Source organism: Podarcis melisellensis (assembly GCF_964234715.1).
Source record: "Podarcis melisellensis genome assembly, chromosome: 4".
NCBI classification, from domain to species: domain Eukaryota; kingdom Metazoa; phylum Chordata; class Lepidosauria; order Squamata; family Lacertidae; genus Podarcis; species Podarcis melisellensis.
The window spans coordinates 38524185-38550549 of NC_138531.1; the positions used below are offsets into that span (position 1 = coordinate 38524185).

General features: G+C 42.5%; 1 protein-coding gene across 3 annotated transcripts in view; it reads left to right on the forward strand.

Annotated features, from left to right (window-relative positions):
* FRMPD4 (FERM and PDZ domain containing 4) overlaps positions 1-18873 on the forward strand; it is a 203852-nt gene extending 184979 nt beyond the window's left edge. For 2 of the 3 annotated variants that reach the window (XM_081907515.1, XM_081907516.1), the window contains exons 9-17: positions 1018-1137; positions 2705-2841; positions 5669-5795; positions 8999-9088; positions 9461-9643; positions 11045-11183; positions 11675-12739; positions 13074-14360; positions 16938-18873. In XM_081907515.1, coding sequence (XP_081763641.1) covers positions 1018-1137; positions 2705-2841; positions 5669-5795; positions 8999-9088; positions 9461-9643; positions 11045-11183; positions 11675-12739; positions 13074-14360; positions 16938-18283 — 4494 coding nt within the window. In that variant the 3' untranslated portion in view covers positions 18284-18873. Of the gene's footprint in view, positions 1-1017; positions 1138-2704; positions 2842-5668; positions 5796-8998; positions 9089-9460; positions 9644-11044; positions 11184-11674; positions 12740-13073; positions 14361-16932 lie in introns of all 3 variants that reach the window. The other variant, XM_081907517.1, reaches the window with a different exon arrangement.
* Positions 18874-26365: the final 7492 nt, after the last annotated feature.

Here is a 26365-nt window from a genome sequence, read left to right on the forward strand (position 1 = left end):
CTTATTAGCTAAGATTTTCTGCTTCATAATACACCAAGTTTGTCTTTTGATTGTATTTTCTCTATGAGATGATTTCCTGATAAATTTCTGGCTACTCCATAGAGCCTTTTGTTTAATTTGGAAAGTGTGGGAAATGGCCTGTGTGCCATATAAGTCAGTGTGCCAGTCTCCAGAGATTATGGTGGAGACCCTGATGGGTCAGGAGCAGCGTAAACGTAGGTCAAAATGGCACATGCTAACAGGCGGAGGCATTTAGCAGATTGGTCAGGGAGAAGGACTATGGGAAGAAATAGGACTATGAGTACCTAGATTTTCATTATGCTTTATTGGTGTTTAGCAATCTGGGTGGGGAGTGCTGGTTTCTGAAAATCTGTCCTGGGTAGGTTGTGCAATGATGGAACACTGCATAAGATGTCTGGGATGTTTCAGAACTAAGAGAAATACTAGTATTTTCCATTGATGCATATGGAGTGTGTGTGTGTGTGTAAGAGATGATAATAATTTAGGATTCCTCCTTTTCTGAAATCAAAGTAAACTGATTTTGGTTCCTTTATTTCTTTCTTCATACTACATAGCTTCCTTATGATAACTGTTAAGACCCCATTCTGTTAGAATTAACAGAGCGATAATAACTTGCCCTTTGGTTAAAAGACCATTCGCCCTGATGAGGATTATCCCTTCATATGCCTCCTCCAAAGGAGGCACGGGGTGGTGGTGGTGGTGGTATGACAAGGAGCCTTTTCTGTGGTGGCTCCCTGCCTGTGTTTTTGGGTTTTCATTTTGTTTTGGTTTTATACTAGTTTTAATATTTGTACTATTTTGTAAGCTGCTTTGGCTTACCATTTGTTAAAAAAAAAAATGAAGGGGGAGAGGGAACTAATAATAATAATAATAATAATAATAATAATAATAATAATACCCTTTGTTAGAATTTCCCTCTAGTCATCTCAAGGTTTGTGTGTTATGCAAAATAGGATGCAATGTCAGGAATTCCACACATGCATTTTGTTGTTGCAGGTGACCCAGAGGCCAAGCTCCCATAAGATGAGATGTCTCTTCAGAATTAGTTTTGTCCCAAAGGATCCCATTGACCTTTTACGAAGGGATGCGGTTGCCTTTGAATATCTGTATGTACAGGTGAGTTGGATGGGTTTACTATAAATCAGGGCAATTTGGGCTTCCTTAAGAGAAGGTTTTTAAAGGCATGTGACATGTAGGCAGAGAAAAGAAATAGAAAACAACATTTTGTTTATGATGGGAATAGCAGGAAAACGGCACAAGGGTTTAGATCAGGGTGGGCCAAACCTGGCCTCTTGCTAGTGGTTCAAATTCATCCCGCTAGGCCATTTTCTCCAAACCATGCCCCCCAGCTCCACAGTCAACATCTCATGTGACATCAGTGTGTACAGGTGGAGTTGTTGCTGCCCATGCACAACTGGGAGCCTTAAAGTGCATTTGCAAGGGAAAGCTGATTTCGGTTCCCCAACCCCAGCTGATGGGCAGGAAAACCAAAGCCTGCTAAATCAGCTGAACAAGAGAGCCAGTGCTTGCAGAAAGCAGTCTTCAGTTCTCCCACCCACCACTGAAGTTGCCTGCTGGATTGATTCACAGGGCTCACAAAGCTGTTTGCACAGCGGTTCCCCCTTTAAGTGGTTTCTCTGGCAATTGGCTATGCTGCCTGGGGCTGATAGGAGCTGGGATCCAGCAGCATCTGGGGGGACCACAGGTTAACCACCTCTAGTTTCCAGGATCACTGATCTTCTTGAAATAACAGGCATGGATGAAACGGCCTAGGTTTCCTTGCTGACTATTTTTATCTGTTATTCAACCCTTCCTACAAGGAGCCTAGGGCAGCATGGGGCCCACCTCATCCTTTTAACAACCATTCAGTGAGGATCATAGGAAACAGCTTTATACCAAGTCAGACAACTGGTCTGTCAAGCTCAGTCTTGTCTAAACTGATGTAAGTGACTCTCCAAGAGCCATTCCCAGCCCCATGTCGATATGCCAGGGACTGAACCTTCCACATGCAAAGCAGTTGATTTGCAGTGAGCTCCTCAGCCAAACAAAAGCTCTTGTAAGAGGATGCCAGTGTGCGTTTTTTCATTATTTGGCATGTACGCTCATCCTATAATCTGCATTCCTGAACCTATCTATTGTGCTCCTTCTTCCTGGTTCTGCCAAAAGAGGTTGTGCAAACTCTTAGGCCTTTTCGTGTGTGAGGAGCTACAGTGTTAGGACCTTGTAGCATATTAATTTGCTGAAGCCAAGTGGTAGATTGGTCACCTGCCCTTTCACTCACCATGAATTGCCTAAGGAACACCACTTTGGATGGAGAAAGGATAATAAAGAGAATTAGATTCCTTGCTCCTAGTCCTTGAACATGACTAGATTCTGACCTGTCATACCCAGCACACCAGTTAGAACAGCTGATGTTCTCTGTCCATGCCATGGAAAGGATTCCGGGTGATTTCCCGCTCACTCCCACTTAAGAAGCTCCATGTTACATATCAACATTTTCATGTGTCTTCCTGGCCATTTCTCATTCTGTGATCTTCAAGGATTTATGGATGGCTCATCTGGCAGTCACAGTTCTTGTTAATTATAAGCTTGCCTTTTAAAGAAGAATTAGTCATAATGCGGTGTTTATGTTCAAAATCAGAGATTTTTGAGCTTGATACTCCCTCTGCTGGTTATTTGACAGAGCTGTAACGATGTGGTTCAAGAGAGGTTTGGACCTGAGCTCAAGTATGATATTGCACTGAGACTGGCTGCATTGCAAATGTATATTGCAACCGTGACCACGAAGCACACGCAGAAAATCTCTCTCAAATACATTGAGTAAGTATAGAATGCAAACCTTGTAATATCTGTGGTTACCATTTATGTGGTCTGTTGATGTGCAAGCTGAATTTGTGATGGAAATGGAACAACTGCAAATGCCCAGTAAAATTTGATACTTTCAGTATCAGCACAATCCTAAGCATCTCCTCTCAGAGGTAAGTCCTATTGAATTCATTGGGGCTCACTCCCAGGTTAGTGGGGCTATGATTTCAGCCTTAGGTTACAGTCCTAACCCCACTTAAGTGGGAGTAAACCCCATTGCTACTTATAGGACTTACTTCTGAGTAGATATGTTAGGATTGTGCTGCTAATTTCTCAGCAAAGCCCTCCTAAGAACCTTAAAGTTAAACTTTGAGACAGTTGCTAAGTCAGTATGTCTTATCATACTACTAGTTCTCCACTAGCACTGCTTCTTTTTTACTGTTTAATTTATATCTGCTGTTGAAATGACACCATTGCCTTCTACTCAAAAGGTCTCTCACGAGTCAAACAACAATGCTGAGTTACAGGGATCTGACCTCTGTTACATACAGCAACTACACATTAAATATGCACACACCTCATGCGCAGCCTGGATAACAGCTAGGCAACTGTTTTCATCAAACTAATCTGTTAATACTGAAAAAAGGGGCCAGTGTGTGATTATTTCCCCCCCCCCCCGCACCATGCCTTTCAATATTTCTTTTGGCAAAACGCTCAATGGTGTGGTCTAGTGTATAAAATAGGGCTCCCCTTGATGGTTATGACTAAATGCTGTGATAAGGTAGAAGCCTCAACAGCTAACATAGCGGAAGCATCATGTTTGTATGTCCAGCAGCCGGCTTATTTATATAATTATAGATCAGATGAATAAGGTAAGATTCATCCTATTTTGAGTCATACAGTAAATCAGGGGTTTCCATCCTTTTTGGACCAGTGGAAACATTTTTAATTTTGTGGGAATGCTAGGGGTGCCATTGACAAAATAGCTGCTGTGGTGCCTTAGATATATCCATGACATTTTCATGTCCAGCGTCTTGCTCTCCACAACAGCAAACCAGAAACCTATGGCAAGCAAAACCTGAGTGCAATACCCTTTTTCTGCATTGGTGTAGTGGTTAAGAGCGGTAGTCTTGCGATCTGGGGAACCGGGTTCGCGTCTCCGCTCCTCCACATGCAGCTGCTGGGTGACCTTGGGCCAGTCACACTTCTCTGAAGTCTCTCAGCCCCACTCACCTCACAGAGTGTTTGTTGTGGGGGAGGAAGGGAAAGAAGAATGTTAGCCGCTTTGAGACTCCTTCAGGTAGTGATAAAGCAGGATATCAAATCCAAACTCTTCTTCTTCTTCCTCAGCAACTGGTTTTCAGAAGCATGGTACTTCTGATCCGCAAGGCTATTGTGACTAATCTAATGTGTCACCATCTAATGTGGTGGCCATTGCACCTTGGGAGTGGCAAACACCAGAGTTTTACTATCTGCTGTGTGAAGAAGTGCTTCCACTTGCCAGTTCCGCCATCCAGTTCAGATGGAGGAACCTGGGTTCCTTCAATAATGTCACACCAACAGCATAGAAAAGTGGCCAGACAGAACTTATTTTAGCTAGCCTCCATGTGGTTGGGGTAGTGTGCTGACTGACCCTTAAAATGGCACTCTTGAGATGGCAGCAATACTTTAAAAGTCTCCTGTGCCTAGTGTCAGAACTATTTTATATCAAACCATTGCCACAATAAAACAGTGACTAGCCTTTAGGAACAAACAAATGGATAGCTGCTTGCCTCGGAAAAATTGGCATCCCATACTATGGCCACTGAAAAACCTCCCTGGAAGAGGAGCTCCTGGAGCATATGGTTTGGGGTATAGCATTCCATAACTTCCTAAGTTATCAAAGAATTGTAGATTTGGGGCTTATCCACACTTTTTTTTATTGCCCTGCCTTCGCCAACCTGATGAGATTTACACTCCAAAATACCTTAAGGGAACCAGGTTTGGGAATATCGATCCTGTCACTCTGCAAACTAAGAACACAAATCTCTAAGCTTGTGCAAAACGTTATGTATCCAGCTGCCAATAAGTTATCAAACCCTTAATGGAAATTAAATCAGAGAGAATGAGAGAATTGGGCAGAAGGGAGAGTCTGGGATACACTTCCACACTGGTGGAACTATAATATCCAGACTATAATATCTACACTGGAAATTGACTCTGTTGGGTTCCCGCAGCATCTCTAATCACACAAGCTGTCATGTAATTTATGTTAATACGTATACTGTTCCAAATGAATCCTTGCTCATAGTCCTATTGGCCTAAACAAGTAGCCCAACCAGGAATTCTAAGCAAGGATTAATAGCTGCAGTTCAGTGTCCATGACTAAAGCATTTAAATGGGGCACACCTTAGGCTTGGTGGGCCCATGGCAGCCGCTATGGCCACTTGAAATGGAACTGTGCCAGTTGCATGAGAAGCTTCCCACATGGATTATCCAGATCATCAAAATCCCTAGTGTGAGGGTTGCAATCGCAAGCAAACTTTCTGAATGGCTTAGGGAGCCATTATCTGCAGCCCCTTCAGTTTGGGTCATGCTGAAGACTGAACATGTGAATCAGCAATTTGTTTCCATCACATATTCCAACATACAATCATGCTTTGTGGCTTTAGAACAAAAGCCACTTCTCAAAATGACCTTTTATTCATTTTTCTAGTGTTTGAAATTCTTTTACTGGGTGCAGGTGAGCAACCTGCGTTTGCCCCCAGTTGGTTTCTCCATGCTTCCTCAACCTTGTGGGATACCTTTTAGAAGAGGTAATTGTCAGAGGACTGTGGAATTAAAGTTGTGCCTTGTATTGCAGAAAAGAATGGGGCCTGGAGACTTTCCTCCCATCTGCTGTACTGCAAAGCATGAAAGAAAAGAACATAAAGAAAGCACTTTCGCACCTTGTCAAAGCAAATCAAAACCTAGTTCCTCCGGGTAAAAAGGTAATGCATTTGCATCTTAATAGAAATAGATTTTCATAATCAGGAGGACTGCATCTGACGGAGAGATTTTCCGTCCCATCCTTCAGAGAAATAAGTGGCCAATGTATTTTTCAGAGATTGCCAGCCTGTACAATGCGCACTGCTTATTGCCATTTTTTCAAGAACAATTAAAAGGAATTAGTTTAGCAAAACCATTATTTTATCTTGAAAATGTTAGGAAATTGCTAGTTAACCACAGGGGCATGACAGTTTCCTTCTACCTGCATTCATTTTGCTTCTATGTTTCATAACACAATTGCTGGGAAATTGCTTTCTCTGTTCCGAACTGTGTGACCCTAGGAGTCTTCCACGGCCACACATCTTCTTCACCATGCCATACATTCATTTCTGTGAGTGAAATATCCTGGTCCATTGATCTGCCTTTGGCATTAACGGGCATGGCTCCTTGAGATGCACATCACATTGGATACATTTGAAATTTTATTCATACTTTTAAGACACTGTTCAGCTGAACGGAAGCAATTTTAAGTTCCATTAATTCAATTGCCGTGTGAGACTTAAGTACATACTTAGCTCTCTCCTCCTGAAATTATTAGGCTTTAAAAGGCATCAGTTAGACTAGATCATGTCGTATATTTTTGGACCACTTTGAACATCCAGTTTGGCAAAATATGGGGGGAAAATTAGAACACAGGGGTTTTTAACAACACACGCACATGTTAATTTAATTCTTATGATCAGGGCCCAGAGTCAGCAGCTAGCATAGAGGGCTGATGCTGGTTACTGACATTTGCTGGGGCAGCACATAACCTTGTGCTGTGAAATGATGCATTTGATGAAGATGCAAGGAACTACTGCCATTTTCATTTTCCCAGAATGCCTCTGCTACATGGGCACCCAGAGGATGGGGAAGGGAAAATAGTAGCAGCAGCAGCAGTAATCATTGTTATTGTTATTATTTCTATGCCACCCATCTGACTGGGTTGCCCCAGCCACTCTAGGCGGCTTCCAACAGAATATAAAAACACAATAAACATCAAACATTAAAAGCTTCCCTATACAGGGCTACCTTCAGACGTCTTCTAAAAGTCATATAGTTGCTTGTCTCCTTGACATGGGAGGGCATTCCATGGTGCGGGTGCCACTTCCGAGAAGGCCCTCTGCCTGGCTCCCTGTAACTTCACTTCTTGCAGTGAGGGAACTACCAGAAGGCCTTCGAAGCTGGACCTCAATGAGCGATGGGGGTGGAGATGCACCTTCAGGTCTAAAATAAAGATGGCACCTGTAGCCACTTAGACCAGATTTTCTAAGTGTTGGGCTGAATAATGCACCCAATCCCTGCCATTTCCCACTACTACCTGCTGCTCCTCTGGTAAGATTACCAAGGGATAGAGAGAAAGTGGGCAGTAGTGGGGGTAGGCACCAGTGCTCAACCTGGCATTGAAAAGGCAGACACCATGTGAAGCAGATGTGGCGCCTACCACCATCTTGATATTCCTGTGGGCAAAACATAATATCATGATGGGAGCAGAGAGCACACACCCCTCAGACTCGCCCTTCTTGCCAGTCTACTTATTCTGGCTTCTGAGGAGTGGGGAAATCACTTGAATATGCCTCATTTGTAAATCACACCAGTAGCCAGCATGTGACTGTCCATTATCAGTTCCTTCATCAGTCAAGGAACTTCTCAATCAGGGATGGAGGAATCTGTGGCCCACCAGGTGTTGTTGGACTTCAACTTTCATAATTCCTCACCAGGGCTGATAGGAGTTGGACTCCAACTACAGCTAGAAAGCTGCAGGTTTCATGTGGTGAAAGGCACCTTTCTGTGGTTTCACCTCACGCTGCTGCTATAATTTTAAAGACCCACAGTCTTTCCTCAGTGGGGTGCTAATGGCCCTGTCTACACAATCTGAAGACTTTTAAACATTACAACAGCACCTAGGGATGGTGCTATTTAAAAGGTACCTAAGGCTACTGAAAAAGTGTCTTAAGACTTCATTCTGCTGGGTAGATATCATCTCATTCTGCACTGAGATATTCCAATAGTATTGGGAGAAAAGGTCCCACATTAAAGGATATGGTTGTATGGCATCTTAAGGCCCGTGTGAACAGTCCTTTCCACTTTATTACTGTGGTGCTGGCAGAAAGTTATGAGGTGGTTAGAAGGATCTGTGGAAGCGTCAGAGGAGAGGCGAGACACAACTATACCTCAGTTTCCTCGGGTTGGATGTTGCTGTAGCTGCTGCAGTTCAAGCCTCAGTTTGAGTGGATTGCAGGAGCTGAAGGTGGAATAGTATCAGGCTTTTCTTTTTAACTGTGGATAACATTTTTTTAAAAAAAGTACCGTACTTTTCTGTGTATAAGACGCCCCCTGTTTTGGGGGACCTCCAATTTTTGGGGGGCGGAATGCAGTAAATCACTAACCCGACGCTTGCAATCACTTGTGTCTGCTACAAGCATCTGCCCAATCACCAACAGCAAAAGTAAATAGTAAGCGCAATTGCCACAGCAGCAGCCAATCCTCAGCAGTTCTTGATGCAGCAACCAATCACACACCCATTTCCCACAGTCACTACAAATCACCAATGACAATCTGCAGCTCACAACTGCAAACAATCACCCGTCACCCATACCCACTCCCCGTGTATAAGACACCCCCAGTTTTTAAACCTTATTTTTGAGTTTAAAAAACCTAGTCTTATACATGGTAAAGTACGGTAGCTCTGAGCTTCATCCAGTCCACATAACACATGTAGCAATGAGACATACTCACAGAGGGATTAATCAGTAGACATTTGGGGAATTGTTGCCACCACATGGTTTTAAAAATCTGGTATATTGCTACTCTAAAACTTTTCACAAAGGGGGCTAGTTCTGACTATATGGAATGCTGTGTTCTACCTCCGAAATCCTTCAATGAGTCATTCAGATCTGTCTTGCACTAGATCATTTCTAGTTCTCAAGCACTGCTGCCGATATGGTTTGAACTACATCTGACTGGATGAAATAAGACTTCTAATTTCAAGATCTAAAAGTTATTTCTGCCCTTAGGAAGTTCTCTAAAGAATGGCTTACCTATGGGCTTTGAGAAGTCCTTATTAACAGCTTGCCTGGGGTGTGTAATAAAATTATAGTGAATTATAGTCACTATTGCGCCTAACTCCTATGGTCATTTGATTGTTTTCTCTCTTTATCTTCAGCTTTCTGCTCTGCAAGCCAAGGTACACTATCTCAAGTTCCTCAGTGATCTACGACTTTATGGGGGCCGTGTATTCAAAGCAACATTATTGGTAGGCTTTCCCTCACCATCATTTTTTAATGTTTGCTGAGTATTCTGCAAGTGGCTAATTAATGAGACAGTTAATCATTTGCTTTACAAGTAATATTGAGCCAAATCATGCAATAGCTTTAGTACATCTTCCAGCAGGCTCATTTCAATCAGGTACTTTTAAAATAGATTTTTCATCCCTTAGTACCAAGTATATACACTGATGAAAATCTTGTAAAATTATTTTCTGTGAGGATCCACAACCTAGCTGGTTAAGTTAGATATTGTGGATTTGATGCATAATGTTGATTTAAGTGGAGGTATACTGATTTAAATCCACATGTATTTCCTTGCTTTGTGAAAACCCCTTCTCTTTTTGCTTCCTGTGTTGCAGCAGGGTGAAAAACGTTCCGAGGTGACACTGTTAGTGGGGCCACGATATGGTATCAGCCACGTAATAAACACCAAAACAAATCTGGTAGCTCTGCTGGCAGATTTCAGCCACGTGAACAGAATTGAAATGTTTACAGAAGATGAAACTATTGTTCGAGTGGAGCTTCATGTGCTAGATGTAAAAGTAAGTTGAATGTCACAATTGTTTCAGTAAGACTCTCAGCTCTGCATCGTAAGAATAAAAAAGGAGCGTTCAATTATCCCTTTAAATTTGGTGATCCATCAAATTCAGCATCAGGTCTAGTTCAATTAGCCTTTCTTTTCATTTTCTTGTTGTACCTTGGAATAATAATCTTAGTTACTGTCAAAGCTCACTATGTAGTTGTAAACAAGCTTAGCTTGAACTTTATTCACTGATTAGAAGTACCATAATTACAATTATTATTTTGAAGAATATTTGTTTTTCTCTGTTTTTTAATGTTTATTTTCAGTCTCAGTACTCAGAAGTGACCAGCAACAGTTTATTTGCATAATGCTCCAATAGATTTTGAAAGCATTTGGGAAACATTAACCTCGGCACATCTCCTCAGAAAAATAAATATCAACAAACCTTTTTCAAACATTGAAAAATAAAATGCAGCCTTGCTCTTTCTAAACCACCAAACTAAGAATTCACCATATTTTGTTAACTTGTGCTATTTTCCCCCCAAGACAGCTCTGAGTGGCTTTATACCAAAACTTTTGTCATTCAGCGTAAAATGAATGACTGTTTAGAAGTGAAACTTTTTGACCAAAAGCAAGCAGAAAATGTGTTTTTCATATGAGCTAATATTTTACATGCTCTACCATTGTGGGAATGGCACAGAGCCAATTGTTAGCAAAATACTGAACTGTGGTAGATTTCTAAAAGCATCCAGTCCCAGATACAGTTATAGGGCTGTTAGGTGTGATATTCTTAATTAAAGGAATTGATGCATGGCCTGAATTTGTCTCAGTTTATCTCTACAGCTTATCCCCTGAGAACTGGGACAGAAGACAACACAGTCCATAATAGTCCTGGACCAATAATTCGGGGGTGGGGGCTTAAGAAAACAGATCTCAGTTGCCTCAATTGGCAGTTCCACCTAAAAAAATGAACATACATAATTTCAAGTGTCCATTCTGGAACACCTTTTAAGTCTTTTCACCTGCTTGGCAGGGGGTTGGACTCGATGGCCCTTGTGGTCTCTTCCAACTCTATGATTCTATGATTCTATGATTCTACTGCTATTATTTTGATGTTATAAGACATGGAAGCCAAGATCACAAGATATGTTGTGCCTGGAAAACACAGAGTGTGTAGCAGGGGTGGGTCTGACATATAAGGATGCCTCTCTCAAATTCATGGAAATCCCATTCAACTTAGTGGAAATTGCTTGTGGTTAAGCTTGGCTAGGATCATACTATCAATTTAATTCCATCTAGAATATTTTCTTACTATTTTTCTTTTTTTAAAAAACATACAAACCAATTTGTGCTCTACATCTGGCACCCCACCAGAGATTATAGCCTTGACTTTGCTGTGCTTTCCCCCCCTTTCCCTTAGCCAATCACTTTGCTAATGGAATCGTCAGATGCCATGAATCTTGCCTGTTTAACCGCTGGATATTATAGACTTTTAGTTGATTCCAGGCGTTCAATATTTAACATGGCCTGCAAGAAAAATAGTGGAAACCGTGAAGCAGGTAATGTATACTTATCATGTGATGACTACACAGACATACAAAATGATGTACCAGTTTACCTTTCAGGTAAGTTTTGCTTTCAGTCAGCAGAGACCTTCTAGGAAAGCAAAAGTATGTATCTTGGCAAATCCAATTTGCAGGTGGCATGTTGAACTTGAAAGTGACTTCAGAGCCATATAAATTCCCTTATCGATATCGGGGTGTCAACCAACCCAAGTAGAATTATTAAGTCTGCTTGTTAGGTTACGCAATCAAAATGGGTTGAGTTTTTGATTTATTCTCACAATAAGAATTCAGCGTTTGATTTCTTTGAGAAGTAAGGAGTAGCCTAAGAATAGGCAACTGTTAGAAACTTATTTCAAGGTTATATGGAAAGGATCAATCTTAAAACATGGTTGTTTAGGAATAGCAATCTAATCTGAAGTTGGCGAGATAGCATAAATTGATTGGATAATTTGCCTTTCTTCTCTACCCCCTTGTTCCATTTTTAGGGGCTGAAACTAAGGGGAAGCATAACCTCCATGGACCCGAGTGGAACTGTGTAGCAAAAACAACAACATTCCCAGCGGAAGGAGAGCAAGAGGTGCACATGTATATAGACTCGAGACAAAAAACTGCAGATGCTAATGACAGCACTTTCTGCCCAAAAGAACACAGGCACTTGTACATAGAGAGTGTTTATAATTCTAGTGTCCTTGATCAGCAGCTGGCCAAACAAGAGGACTCTGCAGAGGCAGAAGAAGAGAACCAAAATTTAAACCAGCAATCTGCACTGTCATACTCAGGAGGAATAGAATCAAACAAGAAAACGCAGGCATCTCCAAGAGCTGCAAAAGTATCCTTTATTTTTGGAGATCACAGTTTGGATGGCATTAACCCCCAAACCCTTGGCTATGAAAGACTATTGGATGAAAGTCCAGAAGCCCTGGAAAAGCAGAGAGCTCTTTATATAAGCCATGCCAACGACATCAAGAGTTTGGAGTTGTCCCCTGACGCTGAAAGCATTCAGTTTGCTGCAAATTCCGTTTATGCGGGTTTGAACGATGGCAAAATATTTGGAGCTGCGGAAGGAATAGAGGAGCCCCTGCTGCATGACATTTGCTATGCAGAGAACACAGACGATGCGGAAGATGAGGACGACGTCAGCTGTGAGGAAGACATGATGGTGGGAGAGATCAACAGGCCTGCTCTTCTCAGCCTTTCGGGTTCCAGTGATGACATCATTGACTTGACATCGCTCCCACCTCCGGAAGGAGATGACAATGAAGACGACTTCCTCTTGCATTCTCTGAACATGGCCATTGCGGCTCCTCCACCTGGATTCAGGGATAGCTCTGACGAAGAAGACTCTCAGAATCACACAGTGCAGTATGGAGAGGACAAGGAAGAGACGAATAACGCAGGGAGTGATGATATTCCAGTGTCGCTTATTGATGCTGTTCCTACAAATACTGAAGGGAAATCTGAAAAGGGTCTGGATGATGCTGTGGTTTCTACTCTTCAAGCATTGGAGGCCTTGGCTGCTTCTGAGGAACAACAGACGAATGACAACTCAGGTTCTTACACCACTGTTACGTTTATTCACTGAAACAAACCATACCATTTCATCCATTTTCACCATTTAGCCTTTTCATCATTAGCCCATTTTTTTTGGAAACATTTCATTATTAGTTTTTGTTTTTGTTTTTCCTCCATCACCTACACATACCATGTGATAGAACTACCATAATGTTAAGTTGCCTTTCTTGGAAACTATGCAATATGTGAATCAGTATGCTAGAACCATTTTAAAAAAAAAACTTAAAACAATCCATTTTTTTTCCCCTTATCGGTATATTGAAGTGCCTGACGTGATTTCATTAACTGGCTCTTATTTTTTACGGCATGCAGGTGTAGCCATCTTGAGAGCATATAGCCCCGAATCATCCTCAGATTCTGGCAATGAGACTAACTCTTCCGAAATGACTGAAACTTCTGAACTGGCCACAGCACAGAAGCTGTCTGAAAATGCCACGCGCCTGTTTTTGCCCACGAACGAAGGTTATCAACCGCTTGTGGAGCAGCAGGCTGAGTTCTCCATCACCAAGAGCCAGGCTGGAGGGCTGCTGCTGAAATCCGTACAATCCTCAGCCAATCAGCAAGTTGCAGAGCTACAGTCAAAAGTTGTGCCTTCCAAGCAGATTCTCCATTCAGACAACATGGAGATGGAACCGGAAACCATGGAAACAAAGTCCGTTACTGAATATTTCAGCAAGCTGCACATGGGGTCCGTGATATATTCTTGCACTACGAAACGGAAAAATAAGGCGGCCGAAGGGGAAGGGAAAGCAACCCCTGATGGCAATGTTGTTATGAAAAAACAGCCGGGGGCTAAAAAGACAGAAGCCGATGAGCAAAAGGGCAAAGTCAGCACTCTCTCCTCAAGAGAGGGTCAGCGCATAAGCACTTTTAATGTGGAAAGAACTGCCTTTCGCAAGGATGGCCAAAGATGGTATGCTGCTTCGGATGAGGGAGCGGCAGAGAAGCCAAATTCAGAAACGGTGAACGGAAAGGCAGTTCCGAGAGTTTCAAGCCTTGGGAAAACAGAGGTGGACTGTAAAGAGGAAATGCACCCTGAGATTAGTCCTAGTGGGGCTTTAGGGCACGGGCCAGATGAACATTTTGTTTCAGATGTGACTACTCTCTCTTCACCCAAAGAGCGCAATGACTCCGAAGATGCTAATTCACCTGGCGAAGGCCACCTCTCAAAGCTTCCGGAAGCAGAGCAGAGCATGACTAGATTGTGTGAGTATCACCTAGCTAAGCGCATGTCATCCCTGCAGAGCGAAGGCCACTTTTCTCTGCAAAGTTCGCAGTGCTCCTCAGTGGACGCAGGGTGCAGCACAGGCAGCAGCACGTGCGGAACCCCGGTCGAATCTCCTCTTTGCACCTCAGACGCGAAGCACATTATCCCTGACTCGGCAGGAAAGGGCCTCAGCTACATTATTCCGGCAGACGAAAGAGCCGCCATGCTCTCCAGCCACGGAGCAACATACAAGGAGCTGCACCAGCAGCCTGAAACTGTGTGCCACAGAATGGCAGTGCCTGTTATGCATCCCACAGTCAATTCCGCTGACCCACTCTTCGGCACGTTGAGAGATGGATGTCACAGGATCCCCAAGATTAAAGAAACTACAGGTACGGCAGCAACAAAGTGTTAATCTGAATGTGTGTAAGAGACGTGGGCGGCATTTTTTAAACTGTTAAAATAAATAAAAAAATGAAGTGACTGTCCAGAGCACACGCAGCCCAAGAAGGGCAAACAACCAGCACAAACTTAACAGTAGCTCCTGAAGCACACTAAACATGCACACACATGCGCCTGGTAGCTAGGTAGCTGGCACCCCTTTGCAGGCTTGTGCTCTAAGTTGGAGCAATGATGGGACCATGCCTGCATGCAAACGTAAGTACCTTTGTCTGCTGGCAAGAGCACAGGCAACCTGCTCAGACCCTTCCCCCAGCTCTGGCTTCTGCCTCATGGGGGTCACAACATCCCATAAATCGTTACACCTTAATAATAATAATAATAAGAATAAGAATAATAAGAATAATAATAATAATTTCATTATTGATATCCCACCCTGACTAGGTTGCTCTAGCCACTCTGAGTGGTTTCCAACACATACAAAAATATAATAAAACATCAAACATTAAAAACTTCTCAATACAGGGCTGCTTTCAGGTGTCATCTAAAAGTTGTGCAATTCTTTTTCTCCATGACATCTGAAGGGAGGGTGTTCCACAGGGAGGGTGCCACTAACAAGAAGGACCTCTGCAAGTTCCCTGTAACTTCACTTCTAGCAATGAGAGAAACACCAGAAAACTCTTGGAGCTGGACCTCAGTGTCCGGGATAAACAATGGGGGTGGAGATGCTCCTTCAGGTATATATAGGGCTCCTGGCCCCGCTATCTCTTCCCCCCACTCCTCAGAGCCCTGACAGTACTTCAAGTGTTAAGAGTGTGGCCTTAGCATGGTTTCACACAGTCACTACTCTAGAAATCCCACCTGTACAGTGGAGTGTAGACTTTGTGCATATCCAAAACACATGCTCCATTATCTGCTTTGAGCCACATGCACATTTGTCTGATTTGTGGGATCAAGCCCTACAAATAAAAGAATCAAACTCTTCAGAAGAATATTTTGAATTGGAAATACTGAAATGAGAGGCTGCAGCAGGAACCCAGAGACCAACTGAAGGGAGGTTGAGGTACCAGTTAGACCTGGCCGACCGTGGGTAGGGAAAGCAAAGCAAGATAGGGAGGAAGAAGGCAAAAGTGTCACAGCAGGCAGTATTAACAAGCCTCTAACTCTGCAATCCTGCACATGCCTACTCAGAATTAACCCCATTGAGCAGAATTGGATTCACTCTTAGGTGAGTGTGTATAGGATTGCAAAAGCTCCCATTCAGGCCTATCAGAGCCACAAAGCTTTTATTATTATTATTTGGCAATGTTCTTTCCTTGCAGTTCCTTCCTCTATTGGCCAGAGCTGGAGATGTTACTGTATTGATTAAGTCCTGCTTGAAACCCAAACCATGTGATGCATGCCGTTTGGTGTTTTTTCTCCTGAAAGTTTGCTTTTTCCTTAAAGGCTTCATCTGCATCATACATTTATGCCACTTTAAAAACCATAGCACAGCACACACCCCGAGAATCCTGGGAAGTATGGTTTGCTAAGGGTGCTGAGAGTTGTTAGGAAACCCCTATTTCCCCTCATGGAGCTACAATTCCCAGCTGGTTTCACAGTCAATCCTTCTTCACATGAAACTCCTGGAATTGTAGTTCTGAGAATGGAGCAAGACATTGAATGACCAGAATAACGTATATGCTGATTCCTAAAGTCAGGGGGCAGGGGTTGTCCTTCAAGCAGGAGGAAGGACAAAACCAACAGCTAAACAAGCATTCAATTTATCACTCCTATGACAAGTGCACTTCAAATTGTGAAGCAGCTTCACAGCTGAGGTGGTGCGTTTTCTCTTTTTACACCATAGACTATACTGGTGAGTTAAAACATTCTAAATGAGTTATAAAAATGTACAGCAGTAAATGGAAAATTGCACTGAGAGCTATAGTGGTACCTCCGTTTTTGAACGTAATCCGTTCTGGAAGACCGTTTGAGTTCATGGCATGTTCGACTTCCGAGGCATGTTCGAAAACTGAAGCATTTACTTCTGGGTTTACGGTGTTCAAAAACTGAAATGTTTGTCAACAGAGACGTTCGAAAACCGAGGTACCACTGTATATAACTTTTTTCTTAGCGTTTTTTTTTAGATCAGTGTAGATCCAGCCTATATCTGTCTTCTTCGTCAGAGTTAACTAATAACATATGGAAGGAACAGTTAGTTCAGTTGTTTAGCACTGGTTTAGCACCAAGGTTGCAGGTTCAATCCCTGTATGGCGGAGCTGCATATACCTGCATTGCAGGGCATTAGATTAGATGATGTAAAGGGTCCCTTCCAATTCTACAATTCTATAATTCTATGACTGATGTAAAGATCTTTTTTTAAATTTTTGTTTTGATGAACTGCACATCTCCTGAAAGATTTGTGATTGCATGTGGGGTCTGAAAAATGTGTGTTCAGAATATTAAACCTTTCCTTTTTAAAATTTCCAAAGAAACAGTTATGACTATACGGCTGAAATGCTTGGCCACTTAATGGCTTTTTGAGGCGATGCTTAATTATTCCCTTTGTTCTTCTACTCCCCCTAGTGTAGCTTTCACAGAGCCTGTGACTGGAAGACAAGGAAGCATGTCTTCAGCTTTTCCTAACCAGCCCAGAGCTGATTCCATCACGCTATCATCCCACATTCACTCAGAATCAAAGGTGCCAAGTCGAAACCAAGACTCTTTTGATGTTCCCAAAGTCAACCAGTCAGGTGGGGTAGCGGTTAGTTTATGGCCATATGAGATGATGGGGGGAAGCCTCAAGATGCCGCACAACAGGAAAGTTCTGCGGCGAAGCAGCAGCGTCACTGCAGAATCGACAAGCCTCGAGACGTTTCTCGGGAAGAAGAAAGCCCCAGTCAGTGTGTTATGTACAGACATCGCTGAAGCAGGTGGCTCAACAAAATCGGAAAAAAGAGGAGAACTTCCTCTGGGCAAAACGTTATCCAAAAGTTATTCCCAGAGCTCTGTGAATGTCAGCAGCGTGGGCAGCAAGAGATCTCCTGTCTTGAATGCCATCCGGAAGGAGTCCAAGCAGTACAGAACGTTGCCCTTACGAAAGCTGGATGCCAGCAATTGGAAATGCCGTGGCCCCTTTAGCTATTGTTTCCTAGCGAGAGGAAACGCCGAAGAGGACGAGGATGAAGATGAGCACAGAGGTGGCGCCCGGCTCTCGTTCCTCTATCGTCCCGAGATACAGTGCCAGGTAGCAGAATTGTCCCCTCGGCCTCCTTCCATTGAAAGTGAGGAGAATGGGAAGGAGGGCACAAAGACTGGCAGCGATGCCGAAAGCAGCCCAAGCAGCAAGAGCACTCGCGGAGACCAGGATGGTCAAACCGATAGGAATCTCAGCGACATGTCCTTCGATGCACGAATAGCGAGACTCGGCGTAATGAAGGAGAAGAATTATGCAGTGCCTGATGGATTTCTTGCAGCACAAAAAGATGCCAATGAGCTCCTCTGTTTGGTCCGATCGTGTATGGGGAAGAGGGAGGATCATTCAGAAGCATATGACCTTAAACTTTCTCAGTATAAACAACTGTTATCTGTAGAATCGCGACAGTTGGGAAGTGCCTGCAGGAAAATGGCCATGGCTGAAAAAAGCCCAGAGGAAATGCTTGTAGCTATGACTGCCAGCTTTCAAGTACTCTGTTGCTTAACAGAAGCCTGCATGCGTTTAGTTAAAATCATGAACTCTGAAACACAGCAGGAGGAAATTGTAGCTAAAATAGATGAGGTTGTAATAAACTACATTTGTCTTCTAAAAGCTGCGGAAGCAGTGTCTGGTAAGACCTCCGGTAACTCTAGCATTAAACTCTTGGCTCGTAATTCGACCACCATGGCCACTATCGTAAGCACACTAACACGTTCTCTTAAAATGCTTTTAAATAAATAAACAGAAGTCACTTCATAATCTACCTTTGCAAAGCCATACATTAAAAAAAACAACTTTTATTTACTTGTACGTGTATGAAATAATGTTTAAAAAACAAACAAACCTTGACGCTCTCTCTGTATATTTTGTTATTTTATATAAAATAGGTATGAGATTTAAAAAACAACAACTATGGGACTTCTGACCAGTTCTGTCCTCCTCTTTCTTTCTTTCTTTCTTTCTTTCTTTCTTTCTTTTTGAAGGATAAACTACATAAAAGCATTTGGAAGTTTGACTTTTTCCATAGTCAAATCTACAGGTGTTTGATCTTAATTTCTTAAGACTGTAATGCTAGAGCATTTACTTCCTTTCCCCCTCCAGGTTTATACTTGGGAACTATACTGTTCATGGTTAGAACTAAGAAATTGAATCATAATGTATATAACAGTATTTAATGTTTGAATTATAATTTTTAAAGCATTGAATATAGCAAAAATACATTTTAAAACCCAGAGACTATTGTGACTGAATAGAGATTATATATATATATATAAATATATATATACATATGTGTATATATATGCGCATAATAAATTACTCTTTTGTTCATACTGCTTGCTTGATGCATCTGTTACATTGGTAGTTTGTTTCTGTGCCACTGCTCAATCAAAAAGGCACTGCTCCCAAATATTTAACGCTAATACAAAATTCAAACACGTAAATGCAGCTTATGACATTCGGGGGGGGATGTTTACTCCCCTTAAGTTACATTCCAGACAGCAGTTTTTTTATATGATTCCCTGTAAAAGGGGGTGGTTTAGAACAGGTAGAGAAGCTCACCCCACTGGCTTTCCACACACACCCTCCCTGGTAGCAATTCCTCCTATGAAAATAAAGGGCAGCTTGGCCTTAAATTATATCCACATCTACACACTGAGTCTTTTTTTCAACGCTGTGGCTTGAAGCAGTTGCTCAAAGTTATTTTGGTTAGTCTGCCATGTCAAGATGGTGTGTCACAAAAGCTGGTGTGTGGGGAACACTTTCATTTGAATCCCAAGAGGATTTAAGGCACCCAACCCTTTGAAAACAGAATCAAAAGCAATCTTGCCACAGATAGCTTTGTGCATTACATGAAATAACATCCTGGACAGTTTGAACAGAGTGACTTGATTTCTATATATTGGCTTTTTAAGGCATCTCCTAGTCTTCTTACTCCTTTGTATCATCTTCTGTTACTTTATGCATTTGGTGATTTGTGGTCTGTTTTCCCGCTCTGCTCTTTGCTCAAATAGGTCAATAGATAGAGCTTTGAAAGGATGTCATATAACCAACTTGTAATTTCCTGGCACATCAGTTTTCCTATTTCAGACTTGCAGTAATCAGTGATTACCTATAAAGCTTGGGAACATATCAGTTTACATGAAGGGAAACCTTTGGTCCTCCAGTTGTTGCTAGACTACAACTTCCATCAACCTGACAATTGTCCATGTTGGCTCAGGCTGATGGGAGTTGGAGTCTAACAACAATATCTGAAGTACCACAGATCGCCCCATCTCAGATCTAAGCAATATTCAGAACAATATGGTGCGTATCTCCAGCTCACGAAGAACAAGTAATGCAGTGAAGTATTAATCAACGACAATATGATTGCATTCTTCATTTATTTTATCCATTTTAGCTTGGTAAATCTGGATCATTTCCAGCATTAACTGAAGTGCCTACTTAAACTGGTTCTCTCATACAAATGGTCTTTTCTCTCTCCATAGGATGCTAGTAAACTACGGTGTGTACCATGTGGAGTGTACACACTCATGTGCTTAATACTGGTGAGAAGAGAGGATGAGAGCACATTGCTGCATAGAAACATCTGCAGCTATTCCAGCTGATCCCAGAGCATACGCAGCAGAGACTGTGTCAACACAGTTATCTGAGGAACAAATGAGATATTTATTGAGAAGACTTAGTTTTTTGTCTAAAGGGTATTTGTGCCCTTTGGGTACATGCCAGACACTGTTTTCAAGCGTTTCTCAACAGCTAGAATCTGTCTTCAAGATTTTAGGCTTCTCAGGCTAACATCTAAGATACGACGGCTCTACTTTTAGTCACCAGCCTTCCACATCAATCTTGCTTGTCTTTTCCCATTTAGGAATTTCCCAAAGACTTAGTCAACTGCATTTCATTGAACATTCATGACTAAAACCTCTAGTACCATTAAATCATGCTTTAAAATAAAAAGGAAGAGGATGCCTTCCATTTTGTGCAAACTTTGTTTTCAAATTAAGCCTATAAATGTACATTATGTCAAACTAACAATCCCCAAAAGTCCATAATTAATATGGCTGATGTCCATGTGTGTGGCTGCAGGGTGAGGGCTTATCCCAGAGATGCTGATAAGCTTAAAGATAACTAGGCCATATCCATAGTTGATCAATTGATATTTATGGTCCCATTCATGTTGCTTCAAGGGAAAAAATATGTATAAAATAATAATTCCTAGGTTGCCAAGATCCAAGTTTGGGGCAAGTACTGCAATATTTTACGATTAGGCTGTCTGTCAGTGTGCTTTTTACTATGTTTTTATTATATTTTATTATGTTTTGTTCCTGCCAACCTAGCAGTTCGAAAGCACGTCAAAGTGCAAGTAGATAAATAGGTACCGCTCCGGCGGGAAGGTAAACGGCGTTTCCATGTGCTGCTCTGCTTTGCCAGAAGCGGCTTAGTCATGCTGGCCACATGACCCGGAAGCTGTACGCCGGCTCCCTCAGCCAATAAAGCGAGATGAGTGCCACAACCCCAGAGTCGGCCACGACTGGACCTAATGGTCAGGGGTCCCTTTACCTTTACCTATTATGTTTTGTAATGTGTTTCTAATGTTGTACACCGCCCTGAGATCTTTTGATTAAGGGCAGTATTTACAGACATACCTCAGAAGTCAAACAGAATCTGTTCCGGAAGTCTGTCCAACTTCTGAAAAGTTCAGAAACCAAGGTGCAGCTTCTGATTGGTTCCCAATTGTGCAGGCGTGCCGGAAACAGTAGCAGAAGCTGTGCCAGACATTTGGCTTCCAATTTTTTTTTGAAAACTGGAACACTCACTTCCGGTTTTTGATCGTTTGGGAGCGGGAACGTTCAACTCCCAAGGCGTTTGGGAGCCAAGGTATGACTGTACATTGAATTAATAATACTAATTAGTGAGAGAACCCCTGCAGAGATTTTAAATCACAAAACATGTAGCAAAGTGTGGAAATATAGGCTGTTAGACCTTTAAAATATGCCCTTGTGAGTTCCAAAACAATCCCTCTTCCCCTAGGACAGAAAAAGACCACACGTTTGGTAAGTTAAAAACGGTTTACTTACAAACTCTCCAAAGGTGTGATTCATGTGCTTTTCCATACAGCATTCGGAAAAGGTTGCACAGACAGTAAAACTTGGCTTAGTTACAATGGTGAAAGTTCCTAAATTATTGGTATAGGAACTCAAGAGTGGCTGGTGAGAGCCACGTGGCCCTCTTCACATACTGAGCTTCTAAGGGAGACTGGAGAGTGAACAAAAGCTTGAACCTAGTCCCTTCCAAGGTGAGCTAAGCCTGGCAGGACAGCTGAATTTATGGTGTTAGTCCCTTTATGCATTAATTAGGCCTAAGCATGTTTGTTATGAGGCCAGTTATCCCACAATCTAGTCTTCAAATAACTTTATCAGGCCCCTAAAGTCTACGAGAATTCTATACCCAGAGAGGGCTCCAGTCTTTTATTGCTGCAGTGTCTCCTACTAAGCTTTATGGCTGAGTGGAGTAATGGCCTGGCTAGAAGCCATTATTACACTAATACAGAGCCTGACAGCCTATGAAGAAGTTGGCATATACCACATTTCTTTGGCTCCCTAGACATTGTTTGGGGGAATCGAGTGGCCCCTGAAATGTCCATTTCTGACTTAGCCTAACTCTTGGACCCAATAGCCTGAACTCTGTAGCTTGAGGTGGAACCAAACAGATAGAAACATCATAGCATATTTTTCAGTCACTATTCAAGACAAAGCTATGGTCTGCAGCATCACATTTGCTTCTTCAAGCCAATCTCACTAGTTGTGGTCCAACTATGTGTACGTATAACCCAATCAGATAACTTACCACTGTGTGTCGATCAGCAGTTTGTCAGGAAGCAGAGAGTGAGGAAGAAGAATCCCAGCCCCTCTTCCTCCCAAACAGCTGAATTGCACGACTGATGATGTATTTCATAGTTCCAGCTTTTGAATCAGCCTAGGAAACTCATTTCAATGTATTTCAATGTACAGTTCCATGTACAGAAACCTGCTTCCACGCAGATGGCCTCTGGAGGGATCAGGACAATTATATGGAAGAGGTCTCATTCACATCAAAATAGCTCTACTAAAGATGGCAACCCAAGAATGCAAGCATTTAACAAAGGTATGTTTCATTTAAAAGCTGCAGTTTACCAAACATGATGGTTGTGAGTGGAAGAGGAGATTGAAGTATTAATTATTTCCATATGAACCTATCCGGACCCTGAGAGCATCTTCTTCAGGTGTTTCCTCCACAAGAGGTCCAGAGGGTGCAAACATGAGAATGGGCCCTTTCTGCAGTGGCTCCCCATTTGTGGAATGTTCTCCCCAAAGAGGTTCACCTGGCACCTTCATTATACAATTTTAGGCACCAGGCAAACATGTTCCTCTTTAACAAGGCCTTTGGCTGATTGACATCCAATGCCCTTTTAAAAGGTGTTGCGGAGGGAAGTGGGTTATTAGGTTGTTTTTGTTTCTATTATGTATTTTGTGTTTTTTATATTGTGACTTTATGCTGTAACTTCCCTGAGGCAGTATACAGATTTAATAAACAATAAATACAACTTTTAATGTTGGGAGCCAGAGTCCACCTGGTCCCCACACCCCTTTTCTAGCGCAGTACAACGGTGGAAATGATGCTAAAGGGAGACTCTTGGGAGTCTTCTTTAAGAAGCAACTCTAGGGAGACTACCATAGCATCTGGGGGAGAAATTGGAAAGGAACCTGCTCCATTAAATGAGTCAGTATCAATTAGACTTCCCTCTGCTGCTGGTCCAGCCACTGTTGCGGACAGTAAAACACCTACTTGCAGATGCCTGGCCCAACAGAGCCAGCACTCTGTGGACCAATCTGGAAGAATGTGTTTTTGGGCAGAATATATTTGCTCTGTTCTCATGCTGCACAGTAGATCTTCCTGGCAGGCATTGCTCATATTTTGTGTGTGGAAATCTGATCCATACTATAGACAAATATGGGTGCTCTGAAATGGAGCTGTGCAAGAGAAAAATCTATCTCTTTTCTGTACAACACTCATGCACTGTTTCCCTGCGCTTTGAAAATACCCAAACAGACCACTGTGTAGCATTGAATTAATATGCTTTGGAACCCATTAAACCAGGGAAGGAGCTCCTGGGGGCATCCCAGATGTTTCTGGACAATTTATTCATTTATGAAATGTACGTCTCACTCTTCCTCCCAATTAAATTTATGTTCCACTTTTCATCATCTCTGACCATTGGCCATGCTAGCTGGGGCTGAAGGAAGCTGGGGGTGGGGAGGATAGCATCTGGAGAACCACAGAACCACCCCTTCCTTAAACCTTTTGGATTGGGAAATGAGTCTAACATCATGTAGATGCTTTGTTAGAAAGAAGCCCCATAGATGTAAAGAAAACTTGATATAGATATACGGACACGGGTGGTGCTGTGGTCTAAACCACAGAGCCTAGGGCTTGCCGATCAGAAGGTCGGCAGTTCAAATCCCTGCAATGGGGTGAGCTCCCATTGATCGGTCCCAGCTCCTACCAACCTAGCAGTTCGAAAGCATGTCAAAGTGCAAGTAGATAAATAGGTACCGCTCCGGCGGGAAGGTAAATGGCATTTCTGTGTGCTGCTCTGGTTTGCCAAAAGTGGCTTAGTCATGACCCGGAAGCTGCCTGCGGACAAACACTGGCTCCCTCGGCCTATAGAGTGAGATGAGTGTGCAACCCCAGAGTCGTCCATGACTGGACCTAGCGGTCAGGGGTACCTTTACCTTTAGATATAGGTATAGGTATACACACACATTTTACTTTCAAAACCTTCAGCAGTTCTATCGTACTGACAATTTGAATAAATGGAGAGCTAATTCATACTTCAGGTTTGTTAGCACACTATGCTGAACTCATTTAACACAAATCGTTTAAAGATCGTGTTATAGCTTTACTCTGAAAGCTTAATACACATTCAGGCTTCAGGTCTTCCATGAAGAAAATGACAGCAATAATAATAAAGAAATGATTCCATTGTACAGATGTGGCAGTTTTCACGCAGTAATGAGCACAAGTGCTTATTTATCTAATCACGCATAACATATTAAGATAAACATTAAGGGCTAGATAAATTGCTTCTTATGAAAATACTTTTATTATAGATTTCTGTCCGTCCGTGAATAAGAGAGAATGTTGGCTCAATACTTTTTAGAACAAAAAAGGGGGGGAGATGGATTATACAGCCCTGATATAGCTTAACCATTGTTTAGTATCTTTAAAAGTGCGGAGGCTCAGGCTTGCTTGGAAGTTGCATGCCACATGCCAGTTGTGGCAACCCTAAGCATTCTTACCATAAAATAAGTCCTAGCGGCACATGCTTCTAGGGATTCAATTGCTAATTAAACTGCCCAGTTATGCTGTGGGAATGCTTGGAGTCAAATACATTAATCGGAATGCCTTTGATGCACCTATTGGCACAGCACCAGCCTTCTGTGGTCCTCATTTCCCCTGTGCATTTTACTCTTACCCATGAGATCAGCCTGACTAACCACCTGCACATTGCTATGTCGTCTCTCCTGAGAGAACCTGACAGCAGAGAAGTACTGGCAAGCATCTGATCCTTTCCCCAGCTAAATGCACAGCCCCTGAAGCACTGTCTCAAGGTAATTGCTTCCTAGTCTAATATTAGAGCCATTTTCCTGAGGGGTGGGTGGGTTAGTGGAGAGGATGCTGATACCAGTTTTTCATATCCAGTTGTAAAGCACGCTTGTCTGACCCACATCACGATGCATCAGACATGGTTAGTGGGATAATGAGAAATGGAGGTGCTTGAGAATTTTGGGGGAAAGCCTGTTGGGTTATCCTGCCATTTGCTGTGATGAAAAGAGGAAACTTTGACATGTAAAATTTACTCCTTCCCTGCTTTTTCCATGATGGGAGGTAGAAGAGACAGCCTCTGAGAGAGTGCCGCAGGGATTTACAAGGTTGTAATGCTTCTTTAAACACCTAGTTCCTTGTTGTGTTGTGTTGTGTTGGCATTGAGTCTGAGAGTGTACAGTGGTGCCCAGCAAGACGAACGCCTCACAAGACGGAAAACCCGCTAGACGAAAGGGTTTTCCATTTTGGAGGCGCTTCGCAAAACGAATTTGCCTATGGGCTTGCTTCGCAAGACGAAAATGTCTTGCGAGTTCCTGTGGGGTTTTTCCCTCCCCCCCCTTTTCCTAAGCCGCTAAGCCGCTTATCAGCTGATCCGCTGATAAGCCGCTTAACAGCTGATCGCTAAACCGCTAATAGCACTAATCCGCTAAGCTGTCAATGGGCTTGCTTCGCAAGATGAAAAAACCGCTATACGAAGAGCCTCACAGAACGGATTAATTTCGTCTTGCGAGGCACCACTGTATTTGCTGCTAATGTTATGAGAACTGGAACTGGTTGGAGCTCCAGCTGCTTTAAGATTCACACCCAACCAGTGGTAATTGGCATTCAATTACTGTGGCGAATCCAACAGTAATTTGCAGTCCTTTCACCTGGGATGATTGAGATGGTAGAACAACTTCCGGCAGTAACAGTGGAGGCAGTTCACTAGCGTGTTTGTTTCCCATCCAAGACAGTAACCTCTCATTTTCATGAGAATACAGGATAGCCCAATTGTTTCAAATGCAGATGTAAGACCAGTAGGATACAACAGTAGCTTAAACCCTCTGAAGGAATAGTACGAACAGTACAGATGTCAAGTACTTCATGACTAAATATTTTCAGGATCAATTTTGTATAAGCAGCCACTTATATAAAGTAAAGTATATATGTCAAGTAAAATGAAATGTGCGAGTGCAGTCA